Consider the following 19945-nt stretch of genomic DNA (forward strand, 5'->3'; position numbering starts at 1 on the left):
ACACACACACCACACACACACCACCACTAATGACCAATAGATCAGCGGCAGAGGGGAGCCGTCGAAGGCTAGCCGCTCTTGGCGAATGAGATGGCCTTTCTTTCTTTCCTGGGAAGAAAGAAAACCCTTTTTAGAAAGAAAAAAACCCTTCATACATAACTCTACACATGTTACTCACCATTCATTTCGTAGCAGCAATGGATGGGTATTTAGCTAGTTTTATGAAAATAAGAAATGTTGTCAAGTAAATTGACGAGCTCCTTCCTGGATTGGAATCCTTGCTTTGCTTTATTTTACCAGGAGGGTTTGGGTCCTACCTGCTTGGGCTCAACAAGAAGACCTACGAAATGTCGGGAGTGGATATGGAAGGCAACGTGGGGCACAAGGAGCCTGGCCTTGCGTGGATGATCGGTTTCCTCCTCGCCGTGAGCTTCGTAGGCATTCTTGCGCTCGTCCCTCTAAGGAAGGTTGGTGGAAAATTATTACATACTATCTTGCTTCTCTCATAGGTCATGTGTAAACGATTGATTGTTTCAAATGCAACCTAGCAACAATTCTCTCTCCCACTGCACAATTTCAGATTTTGGTAATTGACTACAAGTTAATTTACCCAAGCGGGACAGCAACCGCCGTGCTTATAAATGGATTTCATGCAGCTCAGGAAGATCAACTGGCAAAGTAAATTTGAGCTGCTTTTCCTAATTCAATAGCATGAACATATTGTAAATTTGAGTCCATATATATGGGATATTATATATGGTTTTACTATGCATGTTAGGCCACACATTAGTTACACTAAATCTTGGAGCGGGGTTGTTAGTCATGTGACTCATAAAAGTGATTAAGGTGAATTAAATCATCGAAACTTGGAAATAGACAATCTTCTTGTTTCTCGTAATCATGCTTTGGTTTTGCGCTCTCTTACTTAATGTTTTGCTTTGCTAACGTCAGGATGCAAGTGAAAGGATTTACAAAATACTTTACAATCAGTTTCTTTTGGAGCGTGTTCCAGTGGTTCTTCTCTGGTGGAGATAATTGCGGGTTTTCGCAGTTTCCCACTCTTGGACTACGAGCTTGGAAACATACGTAACACTAGCTGTCCGCTTCACTCATGATTACATACTGTGATGGTTGACTAATAACAATATAAACTGATCCTTGTCTCATGATTCCTCTTCCTGGGATCGATATATGTATGTCAGATTCTTCTTCGATTTCAACCTCACATATGTTGGCGCTGGGATGATTTGCCCGTACCTTATCAATGCGTCTCTACTTCTCGGTTCCGTCCTGTCTTGGGGTGTAATGTGGCCATTGATAGCTGGTTTGAAAGGGGACTGGTATCCGGCAGATTTACCAGAAAGCAGCATGAGAAGCCTGCAAGGATACAAGGTTTGTTTCCAAATTGATTTTCCTACTATATCGAAAAACATGTGTGATAGCATTCCTTCTAACCTTCCCATATTCATGTCATGCATAGGCCTTCATCTGTGTAGCTCTGATCCTAGGGGACGGCGTATACAATTTTACCAAGATTTTTGTGACCACAATTAAGAGTCTAGTTGCAAAATCATCAACACAGAAGAATGAAAAGATAGGTAAATTAATTGTTTAACATGAATGAATGGCATCTTTCTGATCCTAGCCAGTTTGTTTTCTTCACATGAAAGATCATATATACGATCTGATCCCATGGCTGCTTATATATGTTTCCAGAGCAAGATATCGATGACATTCAGCGTAGTGAAGTTTTTGCAAGAGACAGTCTCCCTAACTGGCTGGCCTGCTGTGGTTACGTCGTATTAGCAATTGCAGCAGCAATCACCGTTACCTTGATGTTCCCTGAGATGAAGTGGTACTATGCAGTTATGGCCTACGTTTTGGCTCCTGCCCTCGGTTTCTCCAATGCCTATGGAGCCGGCCTTACTGACATCAACATGGCCGCAAATTATGGCAAGATTGCGCTACTCGTTCTTGCGGCCACAGCTGGAAAGGATTCTGGCGTTGTCGCTGGCCTGGTAGCAATGGCGAATCTAGGAACAAAATGAAGGGTAGGCTCAAGTCAATGGCGATGAAACTAAGCTCTCTTTTGAAGAAAAAAAAATAACCATGATGTCCTAATGTTGTTGTCAAAATAAGCTCAAAGTTTTCCAGATTATTACTTAAAACATGTTGTCTTAACTATATTTTTCTAGATTTTTTAAAAAATATATGAATTTTTGAAGCAAAATTTGAATTTATATTGAAAAATAGCCACTATGTCCCCATCTTGCTGTCCATATAAGGAGGGATTCCGATCACATTAGCTGTTAAGGGAAGGGTATCTGGGTTCACATTAGTTGGGATAGGTTCAGGGGTTCAGTGCGAGGAGTACATGCATGCACTCATCTTTGTACTCTTCTTTTTTGCAAATAAGTTGCATTAGACACTAAATTAGTAGTAGTAGATGTACTATTGAGCTGGTATGAAAGTAGTAGTAGTAAAAAAATATTGGTTTTTGGAGGGTAGGCTTGAGCCTGTTTAAGCCTCCCTAGTAGACTCGCCGCTGCCTGGTAGGCTGCAGTATGGTGAAATGCTTGACTTCGATATCTGCCGATCTGATGCAGGATTTCAAAACTGGACATCTTACATTGACCTCGCCAAGATCAATGCTTATTGCTCAGATCATTGGAACCGCCATGGGGTGTGTTATCTCACCACTGACATTCTTTGTGTTCTACAGAGCCTTTGACATAGGCAACCAAGAAGGGCCCTGGAAGGCGCCGTATGCTCTAATATACTGGAACATTGCGATTCTTGGAGTCGAAGGCTTCTCGGCTCTGCCCATGCATTGCTTGAAGCTGTGCTATGGTTTCTTTGGCTTTGCTGTGGCCGCCAACCTTATGAGGGACTTCCTTCCTTCCAAGTATGCTAGATGGGTTCCGCTACCAATGGCAATGGGATTTCCTTTCCTTGCAGGCGCGAGCTTTGCCATTGACATGTGTGTCGGGAGCTTGATAGTCTATGTATGGAACAAGATTGATAGACGTAATGCGGTACCAATGGTGCCAGCAGTTGCATCTGGTTTGATATGTGGGGATGGTCTTTGGATCTTCCCTGCATCCTTACTTGCACTGGCCAAGGTCAATCCACCAATGTGCATGGCATTTGCTTCTACACACTAAACGGGCCAGTAAACATGGTCCATAGCATGCAATAAGTTGAATGATAGGATGATGATGATGCAGCAATTGCCAAATCAAATTGAGTATCCAGTTATTCTCTGTAAACTTTAGCATTATACAGTATATTTATACCAATGAGGGTAATCAAATTAAGGTGTATTTTACCACTTATATTTTGTGTCGTCACAATGGTTTTACCAACTAACTTGCAACCAACATTTGTACCACTTTGTACCATCTCAGAGTTTGCTGCAGTTGTGCCAAGAAGAATGAGGTTCTCGCACGAAAAATGGCGAGGCAGATCAGCGGCAGGAACATAACTGTACAACCAAGTAGTAAACATGGCTAGTATGATCTGCTTCCACTTGAAATTCAGTTTTCGTGACCATAAGCTCTCAGGCAACCTGTATCGAAACTGTAACACCATAGCTCTTGTTTTGGACAGGTCTTCCTGTACATGAGCATGAGCCGCTAATAAGCTTCAGGGTTAGTTGAGTAGTGGCTGCACCCTCGTGTGCTGCATGTTGTATAAATGTAACACTTGATGACTGCATACAAACTGTATATTCAATCTCTCTCATTTATCTGCTGAGTAGAATTCACTTATCTTATCCATTTTCAAGTGTGACCATACTACTGGAACTCCAAGAAATATAACACTCAGCCTACTGTGAGGAGCCATACAGGTACCTAGAGTTCCATCAGTGTCAGGTGGTTTTGCTGGTGGTAGGGAGGAAGAAACAATACCAGACATGTTCATGGGAATCCCACTTCCTCCAAAATCTGTACGAGCACCACTGTGCAGAGAAAATATGCAGGACAAAGATCATATGCAGTACTTTTGGACCTAAGCCTGTTGCCGCTACCGTACTGAAGGGACCAAGAATTCGCCTATGATACCCAGAGGGACAAGGTAATGCCCAGTATACATGTACCTCAAAGGAAACATTTAGGGCCTGTTTGGACCAGCGTTTTCGTTTCAAATACCTCTGTAAAAAATACATGCCTTGCTCGGTCGTTTCATTTTCTGGCCGGAAATTGCTCACTAGCCGGTAAGTTACACCTGTAAAGAAAACACCTCCGTATTATTTTACACCCAATCCAAGCGCAGCCTTAACAGAAATTGTAAAGGGCGGAAGTCCTACTGACAAGTATCCAAGTCCAACAGTTCAGGTCTCAAGGTCCTTGGTAGAAAAATGCTTTCCTTCACTCAATGCAGTACCCCATCATCACCTAGGAGTACCCCAAGGGTAAAAACTGCATTGAACGAACATTCTCACTAAGAGAAAAAATATATGTGCCAGGCACAAGGCTGAGGGGGGAAGAATCTGCAGAAGAAGGAAATAGATCAGAGGAAGATTCAGGGAGTGTTGAATGCGGTACAGTACTAGTGAAGCACCGATTGAACAAGCTGATCAAGAAAGATATTACAATCAACAAAACACACAACAAGGTGAGTGACTACAGATTACAAAATTATCAAATACTGCATGGATATTGTTTTAACAGAATGCGAATACTTGCAGGTGTTTAACTTGATATTGTTTGTATTGATGAAACTGAAAATCCAGATCAATCACTCTGAAACAATTGGCAGCGCACAATGCATCCCAGGAGAGCAACAAAGATATAACTCACCCCTAGTAGGTTATTGTTCAAGCCAATGTTTATTGGTATTGCATCTAGTCTTCGGTGATGTACTAGTCTAAGTTCTTTTAATGCCTGCACTGAAGGAAATGATGGAAAGAGCAAAACCAGGGAAAGAGCATGCCGAGGTTTGTCCAGGCTCCCCTGAGAATGTCATTGAGATGCTGGAGCACCAAGAGCCAAAAACTCCGAGACCAGTGCCAGGCACGTCACTTGAACCGATATCACAAGAGGAAAACTATAAAAAGCAAGAGCAGCCCAGTCATGTGTCTGTTCTTGATCTGTTCATCCTTGAAGATGTCGACAGCGCTGAAAATAAGAGCATGATAAAATGCAATATTCAATTGACAGAAAGTAAAACTTATGCTTACCATCGTCCTTTAGAAAATAACATGTTGTAATTTTTTGACTGGTTTCATCTTCCAATGACCTACAGGTGAGTTGCACAAACATGTCTTGATGCCCCAGTGCTACCAAGAAGAGATCTTCTGGGAGGACAAGGATGTCAGGTTAGGTTACATAGAAAGCTATCAGGACTATGCACATACCAGAACTTAGAGGCATGGTATCTACAAGATGAATTAGTTAGCACCTGCCTGTTTGAAGAGCTGCATCAGGGCAATCATCAAACAGATGATTTGACGCTCTTCTTTGACTGCATCTGCGAAGCTATAACAGCAATACAGGGCAAACACTTCAGAAACCCCCCTGCTTATCTTTTGCTAGACAAAACATACAGGCACCACCAATGGGACAGAACTTCATCTCAGAAATAAATAAGTGTATCAAGGGCTATCTCAGTTATCAGTATCCAAGCACATTGAACCAGCTAGGTAACATGGATCTGGAAGAGGGAACTTGGATGAATCTCCGATCGGAAACATGTTGTGGATATATGGGGATTCTTACTAGATGAACTGTTAGAAGATGTCGCTTATGACTTGTGGACATGGTCTATCAGGGCGATCAACTCAGAGCATTGTGTGCTTGCTAATGTGAGTATTAGATAGCTTTTTAACATGTTTGGGAGGGCAGAGCCAGTGAGGTTTTTTTCTCTTGATAGTGTGCAGATGACGGTTACGATATTGTTCTTGTGCCTTGTCCCTTGTGTGGTGTGTGCATATGTAATTTGTGTAACTTGTAGTGTCAGTTAGTTATGCAAGACAATCAAAGTGATACCCATTTCAGTGAAGTTCAGAGTGATCCTTAATCAGTGTGCGCATAACCAACACCGATACATATATCATCCATTCCATCCATACCCAATAACATTATCCTACAGCAGTTTCAGAATTCGACAACAGCAAACATGATAGAACAGGACATACTTGACAGAAAGCTTGGATAGCTAGGCATAATTAAGCAGCAGGAGAGGAGGCCGGATTAAGGATCAGTCACCAACCAACCAATCAACCGACGAATCAGCTGTTCAGCTGAGCTTCTTGATCGCAGTGCCGCCGCCGCAGCCGCCGTCCGGTTTCTTGGTCACCTCGGGGCTGAACCTGTCCTCCTCCATAGATCCCCTTCCACCAGCCGGGGGAGCTGCGTTTCCTCCCTCTTCCTCCTCCTCGTCTTCGTCGTCGTCGGTGAGTTCTATCTCGACGAAGCCCTTCTGCACGCGCTGCTCGCGGACCCGCGCAAGAAACTCCTTGTCCGTCGGCGGCAGAGGCTCCAGGAATTCCTCGGCCCTCATGAGCGTGTCCAGGTGGAACTGCGGCAAGACCACCCTCGTCTTCTCCTTCTTCGTCCTCTCTTCTCCCTTTGCGGGCGCCGCTGGATCCTCGCCGACGGCGACGGGCGGCGCCGCCTGGGATGACGAGGTCGCCATGTCGCCTCCCCTTCCCCCGGCCCGCCGCTCTCCCTTCTTTCTGACTGAGAAATCCGGCCTGGTAACCCTGGGTCAATTTTCACTTCCGGCTCGGAAGGCAGAAAACCCCGTGTATGATCTCCTACGGGCCGGCCCCATCGCGTGTATGATCTCGGCCGGGCCCAACAAATCACTGGTTGGGCCACTTTCTTTTTCGTTCTGAAACTTACCCCTTTGAATCCTCAATTTGAACTTTACTTTTGGCATTCGTCATCTACTCCGTTGCACTGCATGCTGACGGCGATGGAATGTCCGTGTGTGTGTGTGTGCGCACCTTATCACATGTACTCCCTCCGTTCCAAATTACTCGTCGTTGAAATGGATGTATCTAGAACTAAAATACATCTAAATACATCCATACGTGCGACAAGTAATTCGGAACGGAGGGAGTATCATTTTGCGGGTTGTTCTTCATGGCAGACCATTTCTATCGATAATGGTGACATTTTTTTTGAACCAGATAATTGTGACATTCGTAGTCGTGAAGAACCGCGACTCCACTATTCAGTAAACGACGTGTGAATGAGTGCGGTTTGTGTGTGTGTGTGTGGGCACGCACATCTATATGTTGTAGCGCATTATACTAGGCAATTCTCGCCACAAAGATGATAAAAAGGATTACAATTGGAGATGGCGTCCAAGCATATGCACCTTATTGCAATTAATCGTACGATACACATGCTTGCACCTTATTGCGAGGGACTAGCAATTATATCTAAAATCATGCATCGTTGAGCCGCTTGGTGGGTGAGACGGCCTCGATGGCTTCTCCGAGCGCCCACGCGGCTTCAATGAAGTACTCCCCATGCTTCACCTTCTGCGCCACCGTGATTTCCTTGGTCGGCTCCAGACCAAAACCGTCCACGAGCAGGGAGTACTGGTAGATGAGGTCCATGCAGATGAAGGGCGCGTCGACGGATCGCACCTTGGGGTACGCGGCCTTGGCTTCCACGAAGCCCATCCGGCAGATCTTCTCGGCGGCGGCCCTGAACGCCGCAGGGGTGGTCTTCCCGCTGGTGGCCTCACTGTCGATCAAGCCAACGTCTGCTGCCATGTAGTAGAAGCTGGAGGTGACGTAGAGGTCGGCCTGGCCGGGGCCGCCGCCGCCATTCCATGCGCCGTTGAAGGTGCAGTTCTTGGCCTGGCAGGGCGCGCTGATCTTAAGCGCCTTGGTGACGTCCTCTCTGCACTTGTCGTATGCCGCTCCTTGCGGAGGCGCTACGGCGTCGTATTGCTCTCCGTTGTAGGTGTATTTGCCTTCATTTATATATATTCAAAGGATTTGTAATTGTACATCGATCACTCCTGTATTTGATTATATTATGTGCTCTGCTTACTCAACCCAAATTAAGGATATATATCATACCATTGTATCCGCGCAGCATGCAGTAGCTCACTGGTCCATTCTTCGCCTTGAAGATCTCTACCCGAGAAGCCATTGCGCCATAGTGCAAGTAGCTGAAATGGTTCAAAAATTATCACCCGTAAAGCCATTAATAAGGAGAGCAAAGTAGTTACCACATGGCCTTTGTAGAATTGCAAATTACTCCCTCTGTTTTTATTTACTCCACACATTAGCTTTGATTCAAGTCAATTTTTATAAAGTTTGACCAATTTTATAGAAAATAATATGAACACTTACAATAATACATCTATATGATGTGAACATATATCCAATCATGATTCTAATCATATTAAAGTTTTTCCTTCAAACTTGATCAAAATTTATAAAGTTTGATTTTGGACAAAGCTTATATGTAGAACAAATCAATACAAAGGGAATAACAGAGATGGATGCACAGTAATAAGTAAAATAACAAAGGAGGGAGCTAGCCGAGGGTAAGTAACCTGTGAACATAGACGTTGTAATCTCTTCCTTTGAGATACTCTTTGGTGACGTATGGATCGTCCCCTTGAGGCACCACGGGAGCGGCAGCGGCGGCATCCGCAGAGATGGCATATGCCATCTGCACGGATCCGCCTCCAAGGTCGATCACACCCACCGTCTTGGAGTAGTCTCCTCCCAGATTACCCAGCAGGTAATTCAGAGCAACCTATGAGTACGGTGCAATATCAATTTGTGTGACAACAGTAAATACTTCTACGTGGATACGTATATAAATTGAGTATAGTAATAATTACTTAAGTTCTTTTTTTTGCGGGTGAATAATTAATTAAGTTCAACTAAGTACGTACCCATAGGTAAGATCCTTCCTGGGACCCCGTGAGAACATTGATCCAACTGGGATTGTACTGGAATTTGCTCTTGCTGTGGACAGCATCCCTCACCTGTGCGTACATGTTTTGGTTAGGAATAATAATCAGTTCAAACAAGTCCGTCCGTTTGAAATTTTAGAAAATATGTAGATACTGAAACAAGAGTAGAATATATGTAGAGATAAAACATAATTACTGCTTCAAGAATTTGCTCCGCTTTCTCGTCTCCGATGAGCCTGAGCCCAGCCGTCGCCTGCACATATTAATTCCATTTCTGGTTTTAGCGATTGATTTCTGTCCCATATACAAATTTAGTTCCAGTTTGTAGTACGTAGTAAACTAGGTCCTGGACAAATTATTTGTTATTACTATATATAGTTTTTTAAGAACGGACCCCTAGTTTGACGGGAGTTTTCTTCATGAGCCAGCGAGGCACGGTGCTCTTGGCCTTCTCCAGCAGAGGCACGATGGACTTGGCCGCCTCCTGCGGCCGTCCGGCGTACGCGCTCAGCCCCGGCTCCACCTTTTTTGCACCAACAAATCAAAACGAAGATAATTAAGAGGAAAGCAACAGCATACGATACTCCTAGAATAGATTGCTATGCGTCATGCGCATAAATATATACCTTGGCGAAGACCTCGATGTCGTCGCCGTCGCCAATGTCGATGAGCTCCATCTTCTTGTCGAACCGGAAGACGTGGACGCGCGTGCCCGTGCTGCCCGCGTCGAAGATCACCGCGTACTTCCCGGGCGCCGCCTTCTTCAGCTCGGGCTCCTCCTCGGCAACGGCGCCAATACCGGCCTTCCGGCCGAGCACCGCCGCGTCGGCGGCAAAGGCGGAGCCGGCGAACGAGAAGGCCATGAGGAGGAAGAGGAGGACGCCCGAGGCATGGTGAGCCATGGCGAGCTGCTGCTGGAGTGCTGGTGGGTGGCTCGTGCGCGTGCTCGAGTGAGCAGCCGAAAGGGTATTAAAAGGAGGCAGGAGTTTTCATGGGCAGCCCCAGGGTTTGGTAGGCCGTGCAGCTGAGTCCCTGCCATGCAAAACAATCCATCTTACTGTAGGGAGGGGAGGGTACCGTGAGTAAGACTAGTGCATGCATGCATGCACCTCGATCGTGTGTGTGTGTGTGTGTGTGTGTGTGTGTGTGTGTGTGTGTGTGTGTGTGTGTGTGTGTGTCGATCTCATCGTGAAATGATACATGATCTGGATGGATGGGGTTGTTGGATCTGAAGCATCGATCTACCAATGCAAGTTACTGTATGTGCCGCTAGTATCGCTAATGCTAATCAACTGTGAGTATGGCACTAGTATCATGCAACAACTTATCCATCCAAAAAAGTTGTCCCCTGTGGGGCCCCCTCCACGCGAAACACGCTGCATGTCTAAACAAATATTGTGGCGGGACCCTTACCCGACGTGCGCACGACACGGACACATGCATGCGCCTCCAAAAGATCATTTCGCTGGCCGGCCCAGTCAGGCAGTCACTCTCTCGCCGATCTCCACCCACATATGGAATGTAATCACAGGTCACAGCTAACGTAGTTCGGAGCATCTACGTACATCGCTTCTTCTATATATTCCGTTGCCTAAATGTTCATGTACACCACGGTCTAATACGGAACCCTAGTTTTCCTTCAGATTGTTCTACGTTCTCCCCCCATGTGTTGTGATGGCATCTTACCGCCGACAATTCAACTACCATTTCAACAGGGTGAATATCTGGTGCTACAGGAGCACCTCACATTAGGTGCTCCCGTTTTCAAAACGCACATATAAATGTTTCAAAAAAATTGAAAAAAATTGTGGATGTTAGCATCACATGAATGTACAATCCCTAAAAAATTCAAATCAAAATTCGAAACGCACATTGAGAAACAAAGAAGACAAATCCAACATAAATGTTTTGCAGAAAATCCCCCAAACATTCCAAAAATGACACTTTGGTCCACATCCCGTGATGCTGTCCAGTGGATCTCAGATCGACGGCTGAGAACGCGCGGGAGCACCTAATGTGAAGTGCTCCCGTAGCACTGGATATTTTCCCCATTTCAACATCAATAATCCGAACTTCGTCCCTCTACCCATGTGATGTCATCGCATCCGAGCTGCCCAAGCATGGGGTCTCCAGAAATGCGTCGGCGGCCCACTTCCTCTCCTTCCTCGCCTAATCCAGTTGGATGGCGCATGGCGGCGAACGGTTCAACGCCGAGCATCTCCTTTCCCATCGGTTCTAGACGGACGCCAAACGGTAGCCCCCGGATCGACCACGATATTCCCTTCCCGAACTCCTCCACCCCCACCCTCGCCCTCATCGCATTCACGAGAATGGAGCCCACCTTGCAGGACGTTGCGGCCACTCAAACCCCGCGGAGCTCGCGCGGTGCCCTCATGTTTTCTGGATGGTGGCACGACAAAGGCTCGGAAAGGGTGGTTCGTGTTTCATTGTTGTGGACGATGTCGAGCCGTTTTTGGACGGTGTTTAAATTTAGGCAATGCTTTACACAACCACATGCATGATGATTTTGTCACTTCAGTGTCTAAATCAGCTATACACAACGCTTTAGACATGTTGCTAGAGATGCTCTTAACTTCTATTTTTGTTTCATGATATGAACTATAGCGTTATTCAGTTATCGTTCGAATAACTATGAGACTAGGAGCAGAAGGACGCTTTGCCGCACTAGCTATATTTTTTCCGTAGGGTTTATTTGTTAGTTGTGTGTTTACTCAAGGGTCGTTTTGTGTCATTGTTTTCATGCTTTTTGTATAGGTGGCCGCCGTGCGAGAGATCCATGGAAATGTAGATATGGTGAAAGAGGTGACACATATACACACGGACATCTAGTAAATGTGTCTGGTTTGGCCCAACAAACTCTGTATATAAACAATGATGCTTTACTTTGCTTGTTTCACCTTGTCTTTTTGTTGTGTTCTATTCCAGAAAGATCTCGTCACCTCTTGTTCTTAGGTTTGCGGTAATGGCGTCCTCTCTGCATTGTGGTTTTACGAATTGACTAGGGGATTAATGTTTGTCCCAACTTTTGTGCGGTCACGAGTCTTTTCTGTTGGAGACATAAGCCGGATGAGAGATGGAGGATATTCAAGACCATATTCCTCGGTAGCAATTGATCATAAATGTAATTGGTAGAGGCAATATACAGAGAATGGTGATACATGTTACATAGTAATTGCGAGATCGAGTATGAAAGATACACAACCTATTTTTAATGATTGTGATGTCCAAATGATCCAATTGCTTTGAAAATCATGCTTAGCAGTGTTGATAGCTTACTATTAAACCCACACTAAGTGTATGAAATACAAAATGAGAACACAAAATATCAATATAGGAAAAATTAAACAAGTAAAAATAAGCACGGGTCATGTCATACATAGTACTTAAACTATTGGAGCGCCCTCGAAGCACTCTACACACATCATGCATATTTATTCTCCAACCACAAGCACCCCACCCTTCCAAATATAACTTGTTCCATCCGGATATACCCAATGGAACCTTCATCTACTTGTATCCGAATTAAGAAAAATAGCGAAAAGGTCAAACATTCCTGAAACTTTTGTTGTAACAAACATGGTCAGTGTTATACTCACGTGTAAAGTTTCGCGAAGGAATGACTTCTGTGGTATTCTGTGTGAAAAACAAAACAAAGTCAATCTATATACCTAATAATAATGGGAGGTGTGTTTCTCTAATTTTTTGGTCCATTCACCGTATAAAGTTGTCTTCCCCTGTACCTATCTGAGGTGGTAATAAAAAAATTGTCCGTCGATGCTTAAATAAATATTTAGGCTGGAACTCTGAACCGTGTAGTCAAGGGGGAGTCAGTCCCCTACATGGGCAAAGGGTCCTAAAACCCATCAACTCAATAAGTTGGCTCTTGCTATTATCATTAAATAGTACCACCTCGCTCCCTTAGAACCGAAGCCACCAATTTATATACGTCTTGGGGTTACCTGTTATCGATTAACTTAATAAGTCGGCTCGAAATCAATAAACGAAAGATGAGGATGATGACGTGAGAAGAAGAGAAAGAGTCCTGCCAAAGGAAGGAAGGGATGTCCTATGTGGTCTAATTAAGGGGTGTGCAATTAAATTGCTTGGAGCATAATTAAAGAAGGTTGTACAATGTGCATATTGGGATTGGCTTGCTACATAATTAAAGGAGGTTGCATGTTGGACATATTGGGATTCAGTAAGTGATGGGTAATTAAACAGAGGTGGACGGAGTACTGCAAATATGAATGTGAAGAAGCTCATTGTCCAAAGTAATAAAGGAACTCTCCAAGGGGGAGAAAGAGGACATTAGGCGGGAGAGACAGGAATAAGTGGATGCACGAGACGGGAAACAATGTCTCCTATTGCATGTTGGGAAACGTAGTAGAAAACAAAAACAAAAATCGCCCTACGATCAAGATCTCGGATCACTATATATGAAGATGCATACAAGGTTAAATCATATCGTTACCAACTTCAAGTTCCAGCGGAAAGAAGAGTTGGCGTAGAATCGGATAGTTACCAACTTCGAGTTGCAGCGGAAGAATAGTTGGCGTAGATCATTCTTGAAGTCCCATGAACTATCCGCGATGATACTCGAACCATAGAACACAATCATGACCTCTCTACTGATTGCATGCGTTTGGGCTTTACGATCCGGCAGCGCTTCACCATCCAGATCTTCACGTCGTCGGGGAGCTAGAGGAGTGAGGGAGGAAGAGAATTGCACGGGGCTTCTCTATTATGAGTACAAGAGAAAACTTGATCAATATCTAAAATGTAGACTAACTAGAGAGAAGGGGGCACCCGGGGCTTGGGAGTTGTGTGTCTGAATAGGGGCGCCCCCTTGGATATATATAGGTGGAGGGAGGGGGTACCTCCCTTGGCGCGTTGCTTCCCGGTATTACCCAGTATTCTCCGAAACACTTTCGGTAACCCCAAAACGCTTCCGATTTCTCTCAAAACCATTTCTTCTATGATAGAAACTTTTTCGTGATATATTCTCATATTCCATACTCCAATAGAGCTAAACAAATTGCAATCCCCTTAAGAGTGTGACCCTATAAGTTCGGTGAAATATAGACATGAACAAACTTTCTTTCATTCAATGTTCAACAATGGAGCTGTGGACATCCATGTTGACCCCTATACTCACATGAATGATATTCGGGTGAACCTTTGGTTATCATATGCTTTTTATTTTACTTCGTGAAACTTTATAAAACCCTAGGTGAGATATATCGGTATCCCCGTGAGTCGTACACATGCTCACTGTACCGGTCTCTTTGTTACTGGTTTTGTTCTTCTTTCTCATTGTCGTGTTCCGGCATCCCTGTGAGCTAGTCACCTGTGTCTGGCCAGATGATAATTGATGTCGCCACACTAAGAGGGCAATAAGAATATCTCTCCATTATCGGAGGAGCAAATCCTACTCTTGACCTATCTTGACCCTTGTCATACTTTCCCATAAACGCGTAAGTTGTTGTTATGATCACCATGCTACAGATGGCGTTGGAGCAACCCCAAAGTGTATCGTCTGCATGAAGTGACTTGACACTCTCATAGTCTAAGGAACTAACATACATTAACTCTCTGTGTTATTGACTATAGACTTGTGACAATAACATCTCTAAATACAACATACAACTTGGGCCAATTCAATAAATCATTCTTCTAACATCATACTCTCAATGTTGTTGGTATCCTCATTTAAAAAAATGCCTATGATCAGATAAACATAATCATTATACAACACTTGAACTACTAGTCCTAGAGGCAAGACTAGCAATCAGGTTTTACCGTTTATTATTCTACATGTGGTTATGAGTCTTGCTCCGAATCACATACTCAAGAATCATATCCTCTATAGCATAGAATATAAACACATAATTATGAACGTGGAAATAAATAATACAAATATTATTGCCTCTAGGGCATATTTCCAACATTGCAACACACAGACATTTGTGCTAGTAGCTCTTGAAGTTTTTGGTAGTTGCCATTTTGTTTTTTCCCAGAAGTCCAAAAAAGCAATTTTCTCATGAAACATCACATACAAGTATAACACTAGATCATGTTTGTTAGAAAAACAGAAATATTTGATTATTTTAATTTAAAGTCTTAACCGGGTCCGCGTAGACCCATGTTCCAAAACTCTGCACTAGTGTTCCACCCCGTAAAAACATATGGAAGTTTAACTTTTCAAGAAAAATACTTAATATTTTGGAATGGAGGAGTATATCATTAATTGTACAGAGACCTATCAACCCCCTTGTGTAAATCATTCCATATTCCAGCGGGATCCTTGCGGACTACCATCTACCAAATGCCCGACACAGACATGTGCACATCCATACAAACCAAGATACCTGATTTCTTGCGCACTAGTCGCTCTCTTGTTTAGAACCTTATATAGAACAAGCACAACCTAATTTAATTTCTAGTTTCATTCAGTCATCATACAAACGACATCATTATTCATCTAACATTTAAACATTTGTGCAAGAAGGAGCAGAAGCGTGCTTTGCTGTGCAAGTTTTTTCAGGGTTTATCTGTTGGTTGGTTGTTCGCTAGTGTACCATTGGTTTTGGTGCGCGTGGCCGTGCTGTGTTGAATCCATCGAAAGCATATATATGGTTGAAAGTGTGTGTACTTGTGCAATATATGAGTACTTTACAGACTTATATTGTAGTTTCAAATGATATAAAATGGTGCGTAATTATTTGTAAAGACATGCGGGTCTAGATGTCTATTTGTTCTAAAGCAAAGAGCTCAAAAGACAAGTAACAATAACCATATAGTTAAATTGCTGAAAACAACTAGCCTAACAGCTAAACTTCAAAGTCCAATGGGCCTAATGGTTTTAATCGAATATATGGTAAGACAAAGTCCTAAATTGCAACATTTTGTTAAGCTGGAGGGCTGAAGCATGAACCAATGGGACTTGTACATAAATATGATAAGTCAGAAGTACAAAATGAAACTTACCAAAGGGATACGGTTCCTTGCCCTATCTTTTGTGTAGTTATGAATCGAATGGTTTAATTTGGTCGGAGACATAAACATAATAGAGATGACATAAATTCGAGATCATGACATATTTGTTCTATCTTTTTACCGAAAATATTCTGCACTAGCAATTCTGTCATAAATACAAGTTAAAATTTACATATAGAGAATGATGACACAAATTACCCAGTGGTAGCAGGACTGAGTGGGATAAACATACAATCAATTTGTAATAATTGGGATGACGATCCATGATGCGCCACACCGATCATTACACTGTGCCAACTACATCCAAAGATGTGCTTAGATTTGCAGTTAGCTAACAATAGTTGTGCAACATATTAAACAAAAATCTAAGAATACAATTTTTTTAGGAAAGATAAAACAATAAATGAGCACTGATCAGGAAAGATAAAACAATAAATGAGCACTGATCATGGCATATGTAGTAACTGAATTATTTGAGCATAGTCGGAGCGCTCTACATCGAGATTGGATCACACATGATGTTGGAATTGTAGAGCCAGTCAAGTTAAAAATCACAATAATTCAAAACAAATTCTAGAAGCCCACTGATGCATGACAAATAGTGGAACTTTAGTCCAACATTATGGAGAATGAGTTAGATCAAATATAACGCCCGGTTTTCTACCCTCTCGTTAATCATCGAAACCCACTAGGGATATAAGATGTTATTTTAAAGTATGACCAGGATATAAGACTTCGTTTTCTACCATCTACTAATAGCTTGAGAAGGGAACTGATACTCATGTGCTCCTCCTATGTTGTCCGCATCTACAAGCATTTCATGTTCATTGTATTATGTGAACGAGTCGAGCTGGGCTTGGATCCATGCGAAATGTGCAAGTTATTTCCTTTTTGTTGTCCCTCACGGGGGAATCTTACTATGGAGGGAGAACGTTGATGAAAACGGCAACCATCCACCCATTATGGTTTAGTTACTACTCGTCTATAAGTGGTCGTTCCTCAAGGAGAGAAGAAGTAACTACTCCGCAACCTTCTATTGCAACGATTTGGGTTGCCTCTAGGTTTTTCCCATCCTGGCAAGGTGCATGCACTGGTCGCACCAAGAGAGCGAGTCTTCAGAACCTCCGCTCTCAAAGACTTGGCACGAGTGAGGGCAAATGAGGTTTTTACGGAGCGTGTGCATGACTACTTGCTGCTTCACCCACTCCCCCAGCATCGACTGCTTCATCCCATGGCCCCGTACTAGTCTACCACCATTGCGGCGGAGGGTGCTACACCCACTCAGTAAGTGTTGTTATCCCTTTTGGTAGGGATCATTTTTGGTCTCTTAGTACTTGCAATCAAGATAGATATTGTTTGTGTATGAGATAGCATGTCTAGATCATCTAGTATTGTTTGCTTGTTGAATATGCCTGTAATATTCATCAGGCTTTTTTCGCTAATTTTTGAATTAAACCGCATATATCCAACACATCTTGCCCCTCCAATCACAACCACATGCATCCAAGCCTTACAAATATCACATAACATAGCCAGGTAAGATCAACATTATACGTATAATGTAGCCAGGTCGGAGCGACGCCCCAGGCCAACCTCACAGCTACAGTGCCAAACAATGCTACTATCAGTCACTAATGAATCATGTCGCCACACCTCAGACCGTGGTCCACGTTTCTTGGGCCTGGCTATGCCCTACGTGTGCCATTGTTACCTGAATTATTAAAGTAGCACATCTCGATCGGATCACATCATATCCCGGTCATCCCTAAAAGGAAATATCATATCCCCATCGACTCTCCTCCAATCAAAATCGTGTAATAATCCTGTAAAATATGGACCCAGCGTGCTCCATGCTCTGAATGCGACCCCGCCAATGACACCTACCCCCTCCCTGGAAAAAAAATCATATAAATAAATACTCATCTATCATATAGCCAACACATCTATCACATGAGTAACTTTTAGAAGGAAAAAAAACACATCTATCTCCTCAAATCACAACCATGCACCCAATCCTTTCAAATATCACATGACAGGTTCCACGCTCCAAATGTGGCCCCGTCATTAACATCAAACCCCCTTTATCCCCCTGTCACTCTCTACGTTGGAATCCAGGACATAAAATATACAAGTTTTTCTTGTTTGCAGGGAATAAAATATATGAAGTTAAGAATGGTAACACTACGTAGTACATATGGTAAACGGAAATGCTAAAAATCCAACATCAAATTTTGAAGCATGACAAATCGAACGTTTTTTATGGCAAATTATGTTGTCGTAAGGATGACAATTTGCTTTAACAAGCATGTCAATTCCTGGTGAAAAACTAACATGACAAAGATTTGTCATGCTTGCTAAAGGAAATTGCCATCCTCGCGATAATATAATTTGTTATCTCGCACGTTCGATTTGCCATGCTAAAGAGTTAACGTTTGATTTGTAGCGAAATCCTATATGATAAATCAGGAAAACTGATCTCCATGGTAGTACCTATGCATGCTATAATTAACTGAATTATTGGACTAACTGCATCAAGATCTGATCACGTCGATCCAATCCCTGTCGACGACACTCTCCTCCAATCAAAACATTGGCCCAAGGCGCGTGTCCCATGCTTTGAAAGCGAGCCCTAGCTACCATATAACACCACCCCCTCCCTCTTTTGTTTTGTCAGTTAATTTGCCTCAAACTCACACTCACGCACACACCGTGTCGCTAGGATTGATCGATGCAGCTTCCCTTCCCTTCCTATTTAACAAGCTAGAAACCCAACACTCTTTGCACCTCAGCAAGCACCAAAGAGTAGCTAGAAATGGCGATGGCTAGGACGACGACGCTCCTCCTCCTCGTCGCCGCGGCTCTCCTCCCGGCTTCATGCAGCGCATGCGAGGTCGACATCCGGATGCCGACGTCGGTGAGGCTGTGTTGGCGCCGCTGATCCACACACTGCGGCCACTGCTGGGCTCCGGCAAGCACACCGGAGGAGTGCGACAGCTGGGTACTGGAGGTGGAGGCGCACAACGTGCGGGACTGGAAGACGGTGCCCGCCAGCTGCGAGGGCTACGTCGGCCACTACATGCTCGGTAAGCACTTCCGCCGTGACTCTAAGGTCGTCGTCGACCAGGCCCTCGCCTACGTCGACAGCCTCAAGCTCGCCGGCAACGGCGAGGAGGTGTGGGTCTTCGACATCGACGAGACCACCCTCTCCAACCTCCCCTACTACGCCAAGCACGGCTTCGGGTACGTACTACTCGATTGTATACATACGTACAGACCATGCTATACATGCGTACATACATGTAGTTGCTAATTATTGCAGGTGCATCTGAGCAGGGACTTTTCCGTTCACATGAAGTAAAAATCTGACTAGACTTCCTTAGTTAATGTCAACTCACTAGTTAGACAAGAGAACATAAAAGGTTTACAAGCACGTCCGAGAAAAGAAATAATGATGAACAGCTGCGTATCTAACTAATCGAGGGGTTCCAATAACTTTGCTTCACCACAATCATGACAAAACTAACTTTTTTTTTGTTAAAAGCCGAAACTCAGCTGCAATGGTAATGGTAAACCTATTTGATCTTGATCAAAGGAATCAATAAAGCCGCGCTACTGCATACTAGTACAATGCACATGTTAACTCACGAGGTAATGCATACCCTCCACTTAGCCAACTTAATTCACGTTCGTCCACAACTACGTACTGCTCATGCACGTTCGTTACGTACAGATACAGAGCATTGGGTTCGGTACTGCTCATCCACTGGGCTATTTTGCCACTCGGAGCATAATCTAGCTAGGTCACATATGCTTCTTCGGTATGCATAATACCTGTAGCTGATATGGTTGAATCTGCCATTAATCTATCTTCATATATATGTGCGCGCAGGGCTACGCCGTTCAATGCTACGAGCTTCAACGCATATGTGCTGGAGGACGCTGGGTACGTCATTGTTGGCAACTTCGGCGACCAGTGGAGCGACATCCTTGGCGCGCCCGCACCTTCAAGCTACCTGACCCCATGTACTACATC

The 19945-nt window shown here is 43.8% G+C and overlaps 2 protein-coding genes, 1 long non-coding RNA gene and 1 pseudogene across 3 annotated transcripts in view; 2 read left to right on the plus strand and 2 right to left on the minus strand.

Annotated features, from left to right (window-relative positions):
• Nucleotides 1-3495, plus strand: part of LOC119304248 (probable metal-nicotianamine transporter YSL9) — a 17412-nt gene extending 13917 nt beyond the window's left edge. The window contains exons 3-9 of the mRNA XM_037581420.1: nucleotides 301-467; nucleotides 581-678; nucleotides 952-1086; nucleotides 1203-1392; nucleotides 1481-1598; nucleotides 1717-2018; nucleotides 2538-3495. Of these exons, the coding sequence (XP_037437317.1) occupies nucleotides 301-467; nucleotides 581-678; nucleotides 952-1086; nucleotides 1203-1392; nucleotides 1481-1598; nucleotides 1717-2018; nucleotides 2538-3164 (1637 nt within the window). The 3' untranslated portion in view covers nucleotides 3165-3495. The remainder of the gene's footprint in view (nucleotides 1-300; nucleotides 468-580; nucleotides 679-951; nucleotides 1087-1202; nucleotides 1393-1480; nucleotides 1599-1716; nucleotides 2019-2537) is intronic.
• A 439-nt stretch (nucleotides 3496-3934) lies between these two features.
• On the minus strand, nucleotides 3935-5340 carry LOC119304249. Its single transcript, XR_005148191.1, has 2 exons — nucleotides 4314-5340; nucleotides 3935-4227 (listed from the first exon to the last, which is right to left on the minus strand). It is a non-coding gene; the product is annotated as an uncharacterized LOC119304249 (long non-coding RNA).
• A 1902-nt stretch (nucleotides 5341-7242) lies between these two features.
• On the minus strand, nucleotides 7243-9846 carry LOC119304250 (probable apyrase 3). The gene is made up of 7 exons (XM_037581422.1): nucleotides 9522-9846; nucleotides 9290-9418; nucleotides 9092-9148; nucleotides 8875-8967; nucleotides 8527-8732; nucleotides 8045-8136; nucleotides 7243-7935 (listed from the first exon to the last, which is right to left on the minus strand). Exons 1-7 carry the CDS (start codon nucleotides 9795-9797, stop codon nucleotides 7400-7402), a joined length of 1389 nt encoding a protein of 462 aa, XP_037437319.1. The 5' UTR covers nucleotides 9798-9846; the 3' UTR covers nucleotides 7243-7399.
• Nucleotides 9847-18607: 8761 nt separating this feature from the next.
• LOC119300487 overlaps nucleotides 18608-19945 on the plus strand; it is a 2278-nt pseudogene continuing 940 nt past the window's right edge.

The sequence above is a fragment of the Triticum dicoccoides genome, chromosome 5A (genome assembly GCF_002162155.2).
Source record: "Triticum dicoccoides isolate Atlit2015 ecotype Zavitan chromosome 5A, WEW_v2.0, whole genome shotgun sequence".
In the NCBI taxonomy this organism is placed as follows: Eukaryota; Viridiplantae; Streptophyta; class Magnoliopsida; order Poales; family Poaceae; genus Triticum; species Triticum dicoccoides.

What these genes read in the sequence shown, in the direction of transcription:
- LOC119304250 (XM_037581422.1), bottom strand. Translation starts at nt 9,797, where the DNA reads ATGGCTCACCATGCCTCGGGCGTCCTCCTCTTCCTCCTCATGGCCTTC. An exon ending in AGGAAGGATCTTACCTATGG is followed by an intron (nt 8,733 to 8,874) that starts GTACGTACTTAG and finishes CCGTACTCATAG; the next exon opens with GTTGCTCTGAATTACCTGCT. An exon ending in CATGCTGCGCGGATACAATG is followed by an intron (nt 7,936 to 8,044) that starts GTATGATATATA and finishes ATATAAATGAAG; the next exon opens with GCAAATACACCTACAACGGA.